General features: G+C 34.7%; 1 protein-coding gene across 2 annotated transcripts in view; it reads right to left on the reverse strand.

Moving 5' to 3' along the window:
- Window positions 1-2,656: 2,656 nt before the first annotated feature.
- Window positions 2,657-16,840, reverse strand: part of Galt (Galactose-1-phosphate uridylyltransferase) — a 50,880-nt gene continuing 36,696 nt past the window's right edge. Inside the window, exons 6-7 of one of the 2 annotated variants that reach the window (XM_089098683.1) lie at window positions 9,655-9,763; window positions 2,657-2,887 (exon numbers count right to left, since the gene is read on the reverse strand). In XM_089098683.1, the coding sequence (XP_088954809.1) occupies window positions 2,788-2,887; window positions 9,655-9,763 (209 nt within the window). In that variant the 3' untranslated portion in view covers window positions 2,657-2,787. The remainder of the gene's footprint in view (window positions 2,888-9,654; window positions 9,764-16,840) is intronic. The other variant, XM_089098684.1, reaches the window with a different exon arrangement.

Below are 16,840 nucleotides of genomic sequence, written 5' to 3' on the forward strand. Positions count from 1 at the left end.
CTCTAAAACTTTTAAATACGTTGAATAAAATGACTATTTAAAAAATTTAATTGGATGCATTCGGGGAAATCGTGGGCATGAGAGGGGGGTTAGTTGCACTCCGATCGATATTTGCTCTTAAAAAGGGCACTATCCCTTTGAATTTCAAATCGAATGAGCCGCTTTTCAAGTTTCTATGACAAAGATTTCAATAAAAACCTTATATGCCTCCAGGGTACAACTTATAATCCTTGCCATGAGGGTTGTGGGGGAGTGTTCTCCTCAAAAATATATGTTCTATCTGGAAATCATCTACACTGAACAAAATGGCTATCTCTAAATTTTTATTGGATGTGTTTGGGGAAAGGTGGGCGTGAGAGGGGGTTACTTGCCCTCCAATCACTGTCGACTATTAAAAAGGGTACTATCCCTTTGAATTTCAAATCGAATGAGCCCTTTTTCAAGTTTCTATGACAAAGATTTCAATAAAAAACTTATGTGCCTCCAGGGCATAACTTCTAATCCTTGCCCTGAGGGTTGTGGGGGAGTGTCCTCCTCAAAAATATATTTTCTATCTGTAAATCAACTACGCTGAACAAAATGTCTATCTCAAAATTTTGATTACATGTGTTTGGGGGAATGATGGGCGTGGGGGGGTGCTAGTTGCCCTCCAATCACTTTCGGATAATTAAAAAGGGCACTAGTCCTTTGAATTTCCAATCGAATGAGCCCTTTTTGAAGTTTCTACGACAACGCCTTCTAAAAAAACCTTATATGCCCCCAGGGTATAACTTAAAACTCTTGCCCTGAGGGTAGTGGGGGAATTTCCTCCTCAAAAACATACTACGCTGAACAAAACGGCTATCTCAAAATTTTGATTGGATGTGTTTGGGGGAATAATGGGCGTGGGGGGGGGCTAGTTGCCCTCCAATCACTTTTGACTATTAAAAAGGGTACTAGCCCTCCGAATTTCCTATCAAATGAGCCTGATTTGAAGTTTCTATGGCAAAGCCTTCTATAAAAGCCTTATATGCCCCGAGGGTATAAATTAAATCCCTTACCCTGAGGGTTTTGGGAGAGTGTCCTTCTCAAAAACAAATATTCTATCTGGAAATCAACTACGCTGAACAAAATGGCTATCTCAAAATTATGATTGGATGTGTTTGGGGGAATGATGGGCGTGGGGGGCTTGTGGCCCTCCAATCACTTTCGACTATTTAAAAGGGCACTAGAACTCAATTTCCAATCGAATGAGCCTCTTTTGAAGTTTCTAAGACAACCCCTTCCATATGAAGTGCCCTTCTCTAAAGGAAAAAAATAATACATAGTACATTGTGTCAACTTCGTTCTTATATGCCGTCAGGGAATATCTTAACACCCTTGCCCCGAGCGTTGGGGGGGAGTTTCTTCCTCAAAAACATATTTTCAATGAGAAGATCAACTATGCAGAACAAAATGGAGATCTCGAAGCTTTGATTAGATGTGCTTAGGGAACGGATGGGCGTGGGGGGGGGGGGCTTGTTGCCCTCCGATCACTTTCGATTATTGAAAAGAGCACTAGAACTCTCAATTTTCAATCTAATGAGCCTCTTTTGAAGTTTCTAAGACGACCCCTTCCTTATGAAGTACGCATCTCTGAAGGAAAAAAAATAGTACATTGTGCCAACATTGTTCTTATATGCCCTCAGGGCATATCTTAAAACCCTTACCCAGAGGGTTATGGAGGAGTTGTCTCCTCAAGAATACATTTTCTATCTGGAAATCAACTACGCTGAACAAGATCGATATCTCAAAATTTTGATTGGATATGTTGGGGGGAATGAGGGGCGTGGGGGGGGGCTTGTTGCCCTCCAATCCCTTTCGACTATTAAAAAGGACACTAGCCACTCCAATTTCCAATCGAATGAGCCCTTTTCGAAGTTTCTACGACAACTCCTTCGATACGAAGTGCCCGGGTATGGAGAAAAAAACAAAAAATACACATTATGCCCACATCGTTCTTTACTTAGGCAGCGCCAGCGCGCTGCCTTTGATGAACTTAAAATTTTGGAGCAAAAATCATCAGTAGGAAGTTAGTTTGCAATCGAAAAAACAGTTTTTCGAATATTTAACCCTAAAATTCATCTTTGGCTGGACGAATGATTAGCAGAGGTAACCAGTGATAATGGTGAGGAAAACGTTATGCAACCAACGATGATGGCGAGGAAAAGAGAAAATTATAATTCATAGGGAGGCATGTGGCAATTGTGAAAGTAACAATCGGAAAGAGTATTTAATGAGGAACGGGATACCACTTCTTTTGCTCTGTAAAAGAAACTTTACATACCATTACTCTTCTTTCATTTTTTGAAGAAAAACTTACCATAAGGCTCTACTTTCAAAGCTCTTTCCAACTATAATAGTCAATTATGTAGCAACTTTGTCCTAGCTCCTCCCTCCACCCAATATATCCATAAATTACCTTAGGCTATATACGAAAGTTTGTTGATTTTATGGGCCTATCCATCATCATTTGCTCTTATTTCTTATCAACAGTTTGGTTCTATTGTCAAAAGGACAGAGAGAGAGAAAAAGAACAAAATCAACAAGCATTAGCATTTGTAAGGCTTATAGCCTAGGGTCATTTCCGAACCGAACCTCCAAGCTCCTACTTGTATTCAGCAAAGAACCGAATTTGATAAAAAAAAAAAAAAGTTTAATAGTGGCAGCTATAATTAGTTAACGTAAACGAGCTTTACACTTCAAAGATTTCTAAAAATCTTCTTAAACTTTCAAATTTCCTGCTCACTCTTCATACACAGCATTCCGTCAGGACTGAAATTTGTAGTGGGTCAAAGAGACTGATCGGAGACGTTCCGCTGCCTGCTCTGCCGTTAGGTCACGTTGCGGCTGAGCTAACATTTCATACCTAAAAATGATAGTCGCACGATAAAATACTTCTCTTTAAGCTTCCTTTAGTTGGTGTAGTGGTTTATCTTAAATGGAAAATAAGTGTAATAAGGACCGTGAGTATTTTTCACAAGGTCTGTATACTAATTTAGACAATAATTAAGGTGAATAGTGCTAAAGTAAACACGGGAAAAAAGGAAGAAAAATAGTATAACAGGAAAAATGAAAAATACTACAGTAAAACTAGAAAAATGTTTCAGGAACAGGAAAAATAGTAGAACAGGAATAAGAAAAAGGATAAGAAAATAAAAATAGTGAAACACTGTTATATTTATTTTCCTTATTTATCTTAGTATTAAACTATTACCTGGTAACAGGTTTAGAAGCTCGATAGGAGAAGAAGGCATGGTCTCTTCTAATATCCTTATATCTAGCAATAAAGATACACCTAATGGAGAGGGGGGCATGGTCTCTTGCAGTCATCCTATAAATGGATTTAAAACGGGTGAAGTATGCTCACCATAATCTGTGCATAACCTTCGCAGGCTGAAAACCTTTTTCAATAAGTAGTGCCATAAGAGAAAAGGGCGAGCAAAAAGGTGACAGAAAACTTAAAGGGAATGGTCTTAAGTTTTGAACAACACTATAGGATTTGTCAGAAATTCATGCTCACCAGAGGGCATGGTCTCTTGCAGTCATCCTATAAATGGATTTAAAACAGTTGAAGTATAAAGGATTTGTCTGAAATTCAACTTCCAATAAACTCTCACCTGAACTTTCCTGATAAGATTACAACATTGAAATATGGATAATATTCAAATGTTTTGTTTAAAATAAATATTTCGCTAAAAATTGAAAAAAAAACTTAAATTAAACAATTACTGAAGTAATTTTAGTATGTTACTAAGATTATGTTTGAATAAGCTTAAACTTTGAATTAAAAAACAAATATGAAAAATTAAGCATTTTTAATGAAATGATTGTTTTCTACGAAAATTTTTATCAATATGCCGAATTATTCGAATGACTATTCCCTTTTGCCATCTTAGATATGGCAATGTTTTTGTGATGCAATGTATAAATTTTTGCAAAGCATACTACGAGTATGTTTTGAATGTCCAGCTAGGTATGTTCGGTATGTTTTGAAGGAAAACAGTTTAGGTAACCCAAAATAGATTCTAAAAAGGAGATGAACTTTTTCATTTGTTATCTCGGTGAAAAATACGCTTACTTGTTAAATTAGCAATAATAATTTAAAGTTAATTCCATTACATTGACTTTCACCATTTTCAGCCTTATTTTTCTTAATTTATACTAAGCTATAGTATATTATTACCATAAGATATTATGATTGGTCTGTAATTAAATTATAGTAAATTGAAATTGATCTGATATTTCCCTATACAGATCTCTCTATACAGGTCACAAATGGAAAAGTAGAGGGGATTCAGAAATTACTGATTTTAACAAACAGACATCTTGACTATTGGATGAGTAATAAATATTATACCAAATAATACTGCGGATGATCTGCAAGGGGTTGGGCATACTGAGTTTTTTTTTATAAAATTTTAAAGGGAAACGAGTTTATCTTGCATCAATGATCGAGTAGTTGCGTTGTTCCTTTGTATTTCTTAAATAAATAAAAAAGTTTTTTTTAACTGAATGTAAGGAGCGACATTAAAACTTAAAAGGAACAGAAATTATTCCGTATATGGAAGGGGCTATCCCCTCCTCAACGCCTTGCTCTTTACGCTAAAGTGTGACTCTTTCTCAGAACTCTATTTGATAAAACAATAAAAAAAACTTTAGCGTAAAGAGCAAGGCGTTGAGGAGGGGACAACCCTTTCCATATACGGAATAATTTCTGTTCGTTTTAAGTTTTAATGTCGCTCCTTACTTTCAGTTAAAATAAACTTGTTTTCTTTTATTGAATTTCTGAATGTTTTTGAATTAATGCTGCTTTGATTTTGGTCCACTGTACATGAATAATAAAAATGAAATTTGCATATTAATTTTACATTTTTTGGCTAAATGGATTTCTCGGAATTTTGATCTGACGTAAATAACGAAATAACTTACGTAACGAACTTCTATATTCGTATATTTTTATTACGTAGATGAGGGGTTCTCCCTCTAGTCAATACCTCACTCTTTACGCTAAAGTTCGGATTTTGTTCCGATTCTTTAACAATGACGCTTGAAACACAAAGGCCGTTTAATTAGAATAGATAGCTTTTTTGAAAGTACTAAAAAAAGAGCGAGGTATTGACTAGGGGGAGAACGCCTCATATACGTAATAGTTATGTTCGTTTTAAGTTTTAATGTTGCTCCTTACTTTCAGTTGAAAAAATTGTTTTTTTTTATTTAATTTCTGATCGTTTTTTTAAATAATGCTGTGAAATCCAGCGGCCCCATCATAGAAATGTCCGTTCCTCCCATGACAATATCCTGCATGAAAATATCCTCCCACGTAGCCGCCTCCTCTGACACTCCCCCCTACCGGAAGAAATCCCTCCTGATAAAGTCTACATACTTTCAAATAACAAATACTATGTGTAAACGACGGGCAAAGTTCATAGCTTGGAGCCCGTTTCCCGGTGACAGTGGAAGATTAAGTCATCTTCAAAGACATGGTTATCAAGTCTTTGATTATGTTGAACAAAATGGTAATCTCACAATATTTAGCAGGTGACATTGGGAAATAAATGAGCGTTGGAGGGGGCCTAGTTGCCCTCCAATTTTGTTGGTCACTTAAAAAGGGCAATAGAACTTTTAATTTCCGTTCGAATCAGCCCTCTCTCGACGTTTTATGACCACTGAATTGATACGATCACCCCCGGGATAAAAAAAAAAAAACATATAAACACGCATCCGCGATCTTTCTTCTGGCAAAAATGCAAAATTCCACATTTTTGCAGATTGGACCTTGAAACCTCTACAGTAGGGTTCTCTGATATCCTGAATATGATGGTTTGATTTTCATTGAGATTTTATCACTTTTAGGGGAGTTTTTCCCTTTTTTCGAAAACTAGGCAATTTTTTTCAGGCTCATAACTTTTGATAGTTAAGACTAAACTTGATGAAACTTAACTATTTGAAATCAGCATCAAAATCCAATTCTTTTGGTGTATCTACTGGTATCAAAATTCCGTTTTTTTTTTACAGATTTGGGTACTATTGAGCCGGGTCTCTCCTTACTTACAGTTCGTTACCACGAGCTGTTTGATATGCCTTTAATTTAATATTGTTTGCATTTATTTTGGTATTGGTCCTTCAGTGACATATCTCTTTTAGTGGGAAATAAAATTGTTCATTTATCCAAATGACATTAATTTATTGGACTAATCGACCCAGAGTGCTCGGATTAAAGGGATTAGTAATAATTCTTGGTTTTACAAGAAAAAAAAGGGTCACATTAGGTGTTTCAATACATAAAACAGGATTTCATCTTACCATTTTTTAATTAATTGCGTAATTATTGCATAACACACTTGTTTTAGTATTGCATAACATTGCGTAAGTATTGCATTGCATAAGTATTGCGTAAGTATTGCATTGCATAGTATTGCGTAATTATTGCATAACACACTTGCATAACACAAGATTCTTTTATTTGTCCATTAAATTGAAAAATCCTACTCATTCATTCATTCTTTATGAAATTCCAGTGCAAAATGTCTGCTTATGTGATGAATGGGCTTCGCTGTTGACATTAAGATGTTTTTTTCCTGTTTAGGTAGAAACAAATCCGAGCCATAACTAAAAAATTTTAAAATTCTAAATATTTTAAAGCTTAAATTTAAAAATTCTTGTAATGAGTTCTAAGTCGTGCGGTAGCCATGTATTCGTACAGTCGCCATTTATACAATTTCATCTATTTGTTCATCAACTAAGCTAAGCGATTTTGTACCTTCCTAAATCAAGAGATTTGTCAATCTTCTGTATATAGTTCCAATTTCAGTATTTTACCTCCAAAAGAAGAACAAAAAGCTACTTATATTCATAATTCCTACTTTCTGAGGGAGAATTCCATTGCAACACGCAGGGTTCTGCCAATCCAAACGTTCTTGTGTGCAACATTGTCTAGTGCAGTGCTCCAAGGCACTAAATTGGTGATCTACTGATTGATAAATTAAGATCAAAATATTGAGATGCACAGTAATATTGAGATCCAAAGTAAATCTATTATCTTTAGAATTGTTGATTAAATGTTTAGCAGGGATGGGGGAGTGGAGGAGGAGTCAGAGTTTTTTATTTTTACTTTTTTTCCGAAGAATGTATCACAGTTGAAGTGTCCTTTTTTTGGGTCGTCCAAAACAGGTTAAGATGCGTCGTGGCCTGATTTGATAGTAAGAGGTATTGTTTAGTCCGCACTAAATTGGTGATCTACTGATTGATAAATTAAGATCAAAATATTGAGATGCACAGTAATATTGAGATCCAAAGTAAATCTATTATCTTTAGAATTGTTGATTAAATGTTTAGCAGGGATGGGGGAGTGGAGGAGGAGTCAGAGTTTTTTATTTTTACTTTTTTTCCGAAGAATGTATCACAGTTGAAGTGTCCTTTTTTTGGGTCGTCCAAAACAGGTTAAGATGCGTCGTGGCCTGATTTGATAGTAAGAGGTATTGTTTAGTCTTTTTTTTATTATTATATGTTGTGTTTTTATTATATGTTGTGATTTCAATGTTATGTTTTTTTTCCTGGCCCATTTTTTACGAAAAAAAATGATAGTGGTCAAGCAAGGCTCGGAAAAGTGGGCGCTTCAAAATGTTGAGGAAAAAGTGCTAGAAATTTTCCAGAAAAATAGTTTGAGGGTAGTTTTAGGTGCTCTTTTGACTGGAGGTATATTAAACAATAAACTATATGTGCCTAAAATAAGACTGGGATACGTTTTACAAACCAAGGGTGATAAGCTTCTAAACTTCTGCCGCTTGGCATTCATGCACAATTTAAAATTGTGTTTTTGCCATCCAAAACATCATGGTGCTTTATATAATGCAGCACTATGATCAGCAGAGTTCACAATACGTTATTTTTTCAACGTTTTATTCCTTTTAAATCCTTTAGTGTCAAAAATTTAGAAAATGAACTTGACAAATTTAACGTTCAGTTTAATATATTTATTTACTCACAAAGGGCAAGCACAAAGGGCACCCTTGGCATTAAAGAGATGGGAGGGTTTTTTACACTGCATTAATTTGTGGCAATATATGTTGGCAAAGGGCATTTATGACTACTATATTGGTTTTGTTGGTTTAGGAAAGGCTCTTTTAACTGTTAACTTCATTTGAGTTTTGACTTCATTTATTTCGCTTTAATAATGGCAACATTGTCCATTGTCATCTCTGTTCGTTTTAAGGTAGACGTCTTATAAACTTAAGCCATCGTGTCAAAAGAAAAGAAGTGTCTACTTAAAGGGGTGGAGAGAGGGTTGAAAAGAAACTGTTATTTCATGGGAAAAGGTAACGAGGGAACCTCTGGACGCAATGGACGAAAACTTGAATAGATTGGAGTGGCGGAAGAGAGTGCGCAGATGTGTTGTCTTCATGTTGCCTTATGCTGTTGCCTTATGCATAGCACTAAAATGAAGAAGAAACGATCACAAATGGGGTTTAAGGCTAAACCAAAATATTGGAAAAAAAACACAAAGTGATATTTCGAGAGTGATATTTCGCCTTTCATCTTCAGTACAAACAAAAAAATATATTTAAGGAAAATGCCAAAAAGACAAATAAATAACCAAAAGCAAACACGGAAAGTCAATGTGAAAAAAAAACAATGAACAAAAAACAAAATTAAAAGATTAATAAAATTCAATCTTTGCAAGCAATAAAAGTAATGCATTTGAAAAAAGACCCCGGAATCAAGATTTCAATGGATTTTAAGAATCAAATACTAGACTCAGAGTATGGACTAAGACTCTCATCCATAGTCAAAATTATGGATTAAAGCAGAGTTACGAATGAATATAACCGCTAAATTACTTATTCCGTGTGTAATTTGGAGAAGTGGGCTGTGTTCGACTTTCAAGCGTAATTTTTGAATATACCAATTAAAGTAAAAAATTAAGACATTCTTTTTACCATTGTCACAGACGGAAGCTTTAAACAACATTTTTCACTCTGTACTTTGAAACTCAAAACCTTTTAAAGACAGAGTATTAGCAGATAATACTAGAGAACGAAAAATAATGAAACAGGCTTTTCAACAAAATAAGTTTTAGTTTCCCGTCATTTCACTTTTCCGCTTCTGTAGTATAAAGGTGACGAATATAAAAGAAAAACACACCCTATTCGTAAATCTTGGCCTTTTTCTCAATAGGTGAGCATACAGTGGGGCTTGGGCATCAGATTTACTAAAAAGATGTCATAATATCTGTCTAATTATTTCTGGGAAGCTTTTATCAAATCTTACCTCTATCCTAACCAATTCAATTTTCAAAAGAGAGGTAAAATCTAGTTAGTTTACGTCTGGTCGCTTAAAACAAAGATACTTGTCTAGTCTTTGCAATTTTAGTGTGCCATTTTCAAATCATTGTAAAACTAACAAATGGAAAAAAAATTCTACTTAGTGGCGAGTGAAACTAATGACGCCACTTTTAAAAATTCAATATTTTCTAGACATGTGATTGGCTGAGCGTGGCTGTTCTATATCTAAATGGTTGATCCCTATGCAGAGATGAAATGCCACAGACTTCTAAATATTAAGCCAACGGCTAATGTAAACAAGTTGGTTACGGCTGCTCTAGATTTAATGAAGGAGATTCGGAAAGAATCTTACCCGACCATGAATTTCCGAATTGTCGCAGACCTTAAAAGAGGTGGATAGTAGATTGCATGCAGTTGCCAGTGGGAGTTATCTTCACTTGTCAAGGGCCCAGTAGGAGCACCTGTGGATTTATGAGATATTTACATTGCAGCAAATGAGGAACTTGCAAAATTAAATATATAACTTGCTCTTAAGGACAAAGCATTCAGTGCCATCTAGCATGAAACCTGAAACTTGTATTTATACTTTTAGCCAACAAAAGTGTTGGTATCAAAATGGCACTCCTTGAGCAATTGTTGTAGTTTTTTCTAATTACTTTGAATTGACAATGTATTGTCTGTTGGCTGACAGTTTTTATTTATTGTCTTACACATGTCATAGATCCATTTCTATTTGGTTTTTATATTCTTTCCTTGGTATTTTAATTGAAAAATTATGCAGCTGATTAGTTGGCAGTAAAATTTGGCAGCTGGAAATCCAAAGATGTGGCCTTGACCTGTTTTTGTCTTAAAGTTATGTTCTTTTATTAAAATGTGACTTTTTTTACAATAATTTTTTAGTAAGAACTAGTCAAAACTAATATTACTAACTGTGCATTACTAATACTAATATCAATTTCTAGAGGAGAAAAACATGGAGTCAAGGGTTTCAATTTTTGTCAACATGATAGGTAATGAAAAAGTTGGCCAAATATCAGCCAAATTTGGTGGAGAGTGAAACCCAGTGTCATAACCTGGGGCCAATACCCAACTGTCACAATGCACCATCAGTCAAGGAGTGGTGAGCCTTGTGTCATTTATCACAATAAATACCTTATAACTTTTTTTTAACTACGTTTTACAAAAGGCAAAAAGGGGAAAGGGAAATTTTTCGGTTCTGTGGAATACTTTTGATAAACATACTTTAAAATGTTTTGAATATTATGAATGTTGTGAACTCTTCTGCTAAAACTTGTAAAAATTTCCTGAAAATTTAAACATGGTGCACAGTTTCAGTCAACTACCTATTGATATCTAACTATTTATCACACAAGCATAATTTTATGATTGCTGTGGATGACAAATTCACATTGTTTTATTTAAGTAAAATGGGTCGAAATAAGCATCTCAAGTTTTTGCGACGAACAGACAGACAGAGAAAGTAATCTAAGTAAAACGTGGTAAAAAATAAACTGGTATGACCAGCATGCTGGCCTTCATTGGCTTTGTGCTGGGACGAGTTGTTAATAGTAGCATAGGTCTGTATCCAACCTTACCTCTATGGGATATTCAGCTTAGAGGATAAGTTTTTATAATTACAGCAACTGCAGGAACATTTTGCCTGATTCCATTTGGGTTTAAGTGCACCCTCATTTTATTGAAGTCTTTTGAGTAAGTTACATTTCTTTTTCTGGTGTATCTGTTTTAGTTTTTGCCTTTTATTTGCCTGATGGCTGACAACCAAAATATTTGTTTAGGTTAATATTCAGGTAAAAACAAATATTCATTTATTAAATTTCGGTGTTGAGAAAGCTCCCTGTTCAGTAAAACTTTGCTTTTTTCGTATGTTGGAAAAGCAGTGTGGTCTTCGCCGTTATTCAGTTTTCCTGTGCACAAGAGATGGCAACCTCTGCTCTTAGTTTCTTAAAAGGCTAAAAGGCTTAGTTTCTTAAAAATAACTCCGTGTTTCTTATAGGTAAGTTAAATTCTTGTATAGGCATTTTAGACTGAAGGTTTTTGACCTTGGCTTTGCTTTCCAGCTGACTGAATTTGGAGTCTGAAAGGTGAACTCACTCGAAAACCAAATTCGAGTTGTTTTTTTAATGTGTTATTTTTCCGTGGTAAAAATGGGGAGGCAAGGGGTATCTCAGTCACCTCACACTACTAGAGTTAGATTTTGAGCCATGTAGAATAAAAGTACTTGCCATAACTAGTCAAAGGACTCTTGTTCAACGAGTACTTCGATACTAAAAGATACACTAAAATATTGAATCAAACAGTTTGTGGTTACGAACTGTAAGTATGGAGCAATCCGGCTCAATAGTAACTAAACTTTAAAAAACGAAATTTTGATACCAATAGATATATCAACAGAATCGGCTTATTTTGCTAATTTCAATTATATAAGTTTCATTATGTTTAGTATAACACATCAAAGGTTACTAGCCTGATGAAATTTACCTGATTTTCGAAAAAAAAGGGGGAAATACCCCCTAAACGTCATAGAACCTTAATGAAAATTTTATTTATTTTGTTCTTTTTCCTAGGGGTGATGGTTTCCAAAGGAAATTTAAAGTTCTAGTGCCCTTTTTAAATAACCAAAAATATTGGAGGGCAGCTAAGCCCCCTCCCACGCACTTTTTTCGAAATCGTTCGATCAAACTTTTGAAGTAGCCATTTTGTTCAGCATAGCTGAAAGGCCGAATAACTATGCTTTTGGAAACATCATGAATCCCACAACCCCTGGGGAAAGGATTAAGTTTAAAAATTTGCCCATTGTTTACGTATAGTATTTGCTATTGGGAAGTACGCATACATTTTTCGCGGGAGGAGGGGGCAAGTTTTCCGATGGGAGGATTTTCCTTGGGGAGAATTATCCATCGGGAGGGAAGTTTCAAGGGTATGGATTCTTCATGGGACACTTTATACTGATTTCCAGACTACTGGATTTCCATTTTATACTAATTTTCCAGAATTTGTACACGAAGTTCTCCTTACGTCTTGCTTTCTCTTTGCCGACTCAATTTTAAGCGTGGAGATATTAAGAGTAACTGTCAAGGGTCAATTTTCAGGAGGATTGAATTGTTCAGAGAATGTAACCGTGGGGAGGAGGGATATTTCCGTGGAGGTGGAGCCAGATTTCCTGGCATTATTTAAAAAATGATCAGAAACTAAATAAAAAAGACAAGTTTTTTCAATGAAAATTAAGGAGAAAATTAAAACTTAAAACGAACCGAAATTATTTCGTATATGAGGGGGGTTGCTCCTCCTCAAACACCTCACTCTTTACGCTAAATTTAGGATTTTGTCCCCGTTTCTTAAGAAGAACTCCCGAAACACAAGGTTCGTTTAATTAGAACAATGTGCATAAGCGTAATAACTTTAGCGTAAGAAACCAGGTTTTGAGGAGGAGCACCCCCCCCACCCCCATTTCTGTTTGTTCTAAGTTTTAATGTTGCTCCTTACTTTCAGTTGAAAAAACTTTTTTTATTTATTGACTAAAAGGTACACTTCTTGCGTTTCAGAATCTCTGGAAAATTTGTTTGATCTAATGTCAGTTTGAGATTTTGGGTTCACTTTTGTTGACGTTTTTTTTACTTTCTTGATTAATAGGTTCTTTATTCGTTTTCTGTTTGCTTTTAATTAAAAAAAAAAAAATGTTGTTTCTTGAAATTTAATTTTAACAGAAGAAAGTCAGGAACTTTAACGCATCAACATGACTTTCTTAGAAATTTAAAACTAGTATCACTAGAGTAAAGCAGTTAAGTGACAATGAATGAATGTTAATCAAAATAAATTATTAAAGAATAAATTAATATTAGTTAATACTAATAATTAATGTAAATATTATTGATAACCATGAATTAATATCTATGCTAAGAAATAAAAGCTGATGGCACGGCCTTACCTGGTAAAATTAGAAACCATTAAAACATGGTTACTTTCGGTATGTTTAAAATGGGATATATTTTTAGGTTTAAGTTAATCTAAATCAAGTCTGATTCTTTTAAATAAAATAGGCCGTTTCTTTTACTTGTAAATTTTTCTATTCAATGAAAATCTAGGATGAGGTTAGTGCTCAAAAACTGGGCTATTTTGAATATTTTGCCAAATCAGACCAATTATCAAACAGTTCGTGGTAACGAACTGTAAGTAAGGAGCGACCCGGCTCAATGGTAACCGAAACTCTAAAAAACGGAATTTTGGTACCAACAGATACATCAAAAGAATCAGATTTTGATTTTGATTTCAAAAATATAAGTTTCATCAAGTTTAATTTTACCCATCAAAAGTTAAGCGCCTGAGAAAATTTGGCTGATTTTCGAAAAAAGGGGAAAAGACTCCCTAAAAATTATAGAACCTTAATGAAAATCACACCATCATATTCAGCGTATCAGATAACCCTACTGCAGAGGTTTCAAGCTCCTATCTACAAAAATGTGGAATTTTGCATTTTTTGCCAGAAGAAAGATCACGGGTGCGTGTTTATTTGTTTGTTTGTTTTCTCTTTTTTTCCCCCAGGGGTAATCGTATTGACCCAGTGGTCCTAGAATATCGTAAGAGGGCTCATTGGAACGGAAATTAAAAGTTCTACTGCCTTTTTTAAGTGACAAAAAAAATGGAGGGCAACTAGGCCCCCTCCCACGCTCATTTTTTTCTCAAAGTCACACAATTAAAATTTTGAGATAGCCATTTTATTTAGAATATTCAAAAATTTAATAAATATATCTTTTAAGATGACTTAATACCCCACAGTTCCCCGGGGAAGGGCTGCAAGTTATGAACTTTGCCCATTGCTTACATCTTGTATTGGTTAGTGGGACGTATATAGACATTTTCAGGAAGAATTTTTTTCTGGTGGGGGGGGGGGACGGGGGGGGGCGGCGAGGATTACTTGGGAGAATCTTTCCGTGGAGGATGTTTCTTTGGGGTAAGGGACATTTCTATGAAGGGGGCGCCGGATTTCCAAGCATTATTTAAAAAAACGATCAGAAATTAAATTTTAAAAAAACAAGTACTTTCAACTGAAAATAAGAAGCAACATTAGAACTTAAAATGAACAGAAATTATTACGTATATGAGGGGGGTCTCCCCCAAGTCAATACTTCGCTCTTTACGCTACGGTTTTTTTTTAGTTCTTTCAAAAGAGCTATCTATTCTAATTAAACGGCCTTTGTGATTCAGGGGTTTGTGAATTAAATTTTTTTTTAATTTTTAACGTAACGAGCGTGGTATTGACTAAGGGGAGAACCCCCTCACATACGTACTAACATATACGTAATAAAAAAAAAAAAAAAACAATAAAAAAAAACAAGCGATGCGGCTCAATAGTAATCGAAACTTTTAAAAACGGAATTTTGATGTCAAAAAATGTATCAAAAGAATGGGCTTATAATGCTGATTCTAAATATATGAATCTTATTAAGTTTAGTATTACTCATCAAAGGCTACAAGCCTCAGAAACCGCACCTGATTTTTTAAAGAGGGGGGGAAACATCCCCTAAAAGTGAAAAATTTTTAATGAAAATCACACCGTCAGATTCAGCGTATCAGAAAAACATATAACATATGTTTCAAGATCATATCTGCAAAAATCTGCAACTTTGTATTTTTTGCCAGAAGAAAAATATACGAATATAGAAGTTCGTTACGTAAGTTAATTTGTAAATTACGTCAGAACCAAATTTAGAGACTGCCATTTAGCAAAAGAAAAGTAAAATTTTTATGCAAATTTTGTGTACTTATTCAATGACGGCGAGCCAAAATAAAAGCTGCATTAACTAAAAAACGATCAGAAATTAAATAAAAAAGACAAGTTTTTTAAACTGAAAGTAAGGAGCGACATTAAAACTTAACACAAGCAGAATTTTTGCCTTTTTTTAAAGGGGCTGTCCCATCCACACCGCATCGATATTTACGCTATATTTTTACTCTTTAAAGCATATTTTTTTTTATAAAAAATAAAAAAATTTTGCTTTAGCAGCTAGGCATTGAGGAGGGGACGGCCCCTTTCATATACGGAATAGTTTTCGCTCGTTTCAAGTTTTAACGTCGTTCCCTACTTTCAGTTCAAAAAACTTGTTTTTTTATTTAATTTCCTTTAAAAATGTGGTTCTCCTGTCTTTGATCCTGAGTTAACTGAAAGTAAGAAAAATATAAAACAATAGATACAACTAGTTTCTTATTTTATTTTTTTGTTATAAACTTTATAATATGAATACATGCATGCAAATTAGAACTAAGGAGCGAATAAAGAGAAAGAAAAGGGTTGTTCAAAACTAGAATACTAACACGAATTCTTTTACTCGGTTTTATACTGGATAATAACTTGAGATTCGGAATAAATCATGATTTTTTGCTGCTTTAGTATTATCCATATCGTATAAAAAGTGGAGTCACTGTTGAAAAATTTCCCCCATGAAGAGAAAAGCTTTACCGTCCAACTGTAAAATCAAATATTTCAAACAGTTCGTGGTAACGAACTGTAAGTAAAGCGCGACCTGGCTCAATGGTAACCGAAACTCTAGAAAACGGTATTTTGATACAAATAGATACATCAAAAGAATCAGATTTTAATTCTGATTTCAAATATACAAGTTTCATCAAGTTTAATCCTCCCCATCAAAAGTTAGGCGCCTGAGAAAATTTGGCTGATTTTCGGAAAAAGGAGGAAAGACCCCCTAAATGTTATAGAACCTTAATGAAAATCACACCATCTTCAGCGTATCAGAGAACCCTACTGTAAAGGTTTCAAGCCTCTATCTACAAAAATTTGGACTTTTGTATTTTTTGCCAGAAGAAAGATCATGGATGCGTATGAATTTGTGTGTTTGTTTGTTGTTTTTTTTTTCCCAGAGGGGATAATATCGACCTATTGATCCTAGAATATCGTGGGAGGAATCATTGAAATGGAAATTAAAAATTATAGTGCCCTTTTTAAGTGACCAAAAAAAATGGAGGGTAACTAGGCCCCTCCCACGCTCAATTTTTTCCCAAAGTCACCTGATCAAAATTTTGAGATATCCATTTTGTTCAGCATGTTCGAAAATATAATAAGTATTTCTTTTAGGATGACTTAATCCCCCGAAGTTCCCGGGGGGAGGGCTGAAAGTTATGAATTTTACCCAATGTTAACATATAGTATTGGTTATTTGGAAGTATACAGACGTTTTCCTGGTAGTGGGGGGGGGGGTCGGGGGTTATTTGGGAGGATCTTTCCATGAAGGAAGTTTTCATGGGGGAAGGGACATTGCTATAAAGGGGACGCCGGACTTCCCATCATTATTTAAAAAAAGATCAGAAATTAAATATAAAAAACAAGTTTTTCAACTGCAATTGCAGCAACATCGAAACTTTAAACGAACAGAAAATATTACATATATGATTGGGTTCAACCCCTAGTCAATACCTCGCTCTTTAAGCCAAAGATTTTTTAGTACTTTCATAAGAGATATTTATTCTAATTAACGGCCTTTGTGATTAAGCGGTCATTTTTAAAG

Source organism: Artemia sp. Qi Xiang Cuo, chromosome 13 (genome assembly GCF_049724085.1).
Source record: "Artemia sp. Qi Xiang Cuo chromosome 13, ASM4972408v1, whole genome shotgun sequence".
Classification (NCBI taxonomy): domain Eukaryota; kingdom Metazoa; phylum Arthropoda; class Branchiopoda; order Anostraca; family Artemiidae; genus Artemia; species Artemia sp. Qi Xiang Cuo.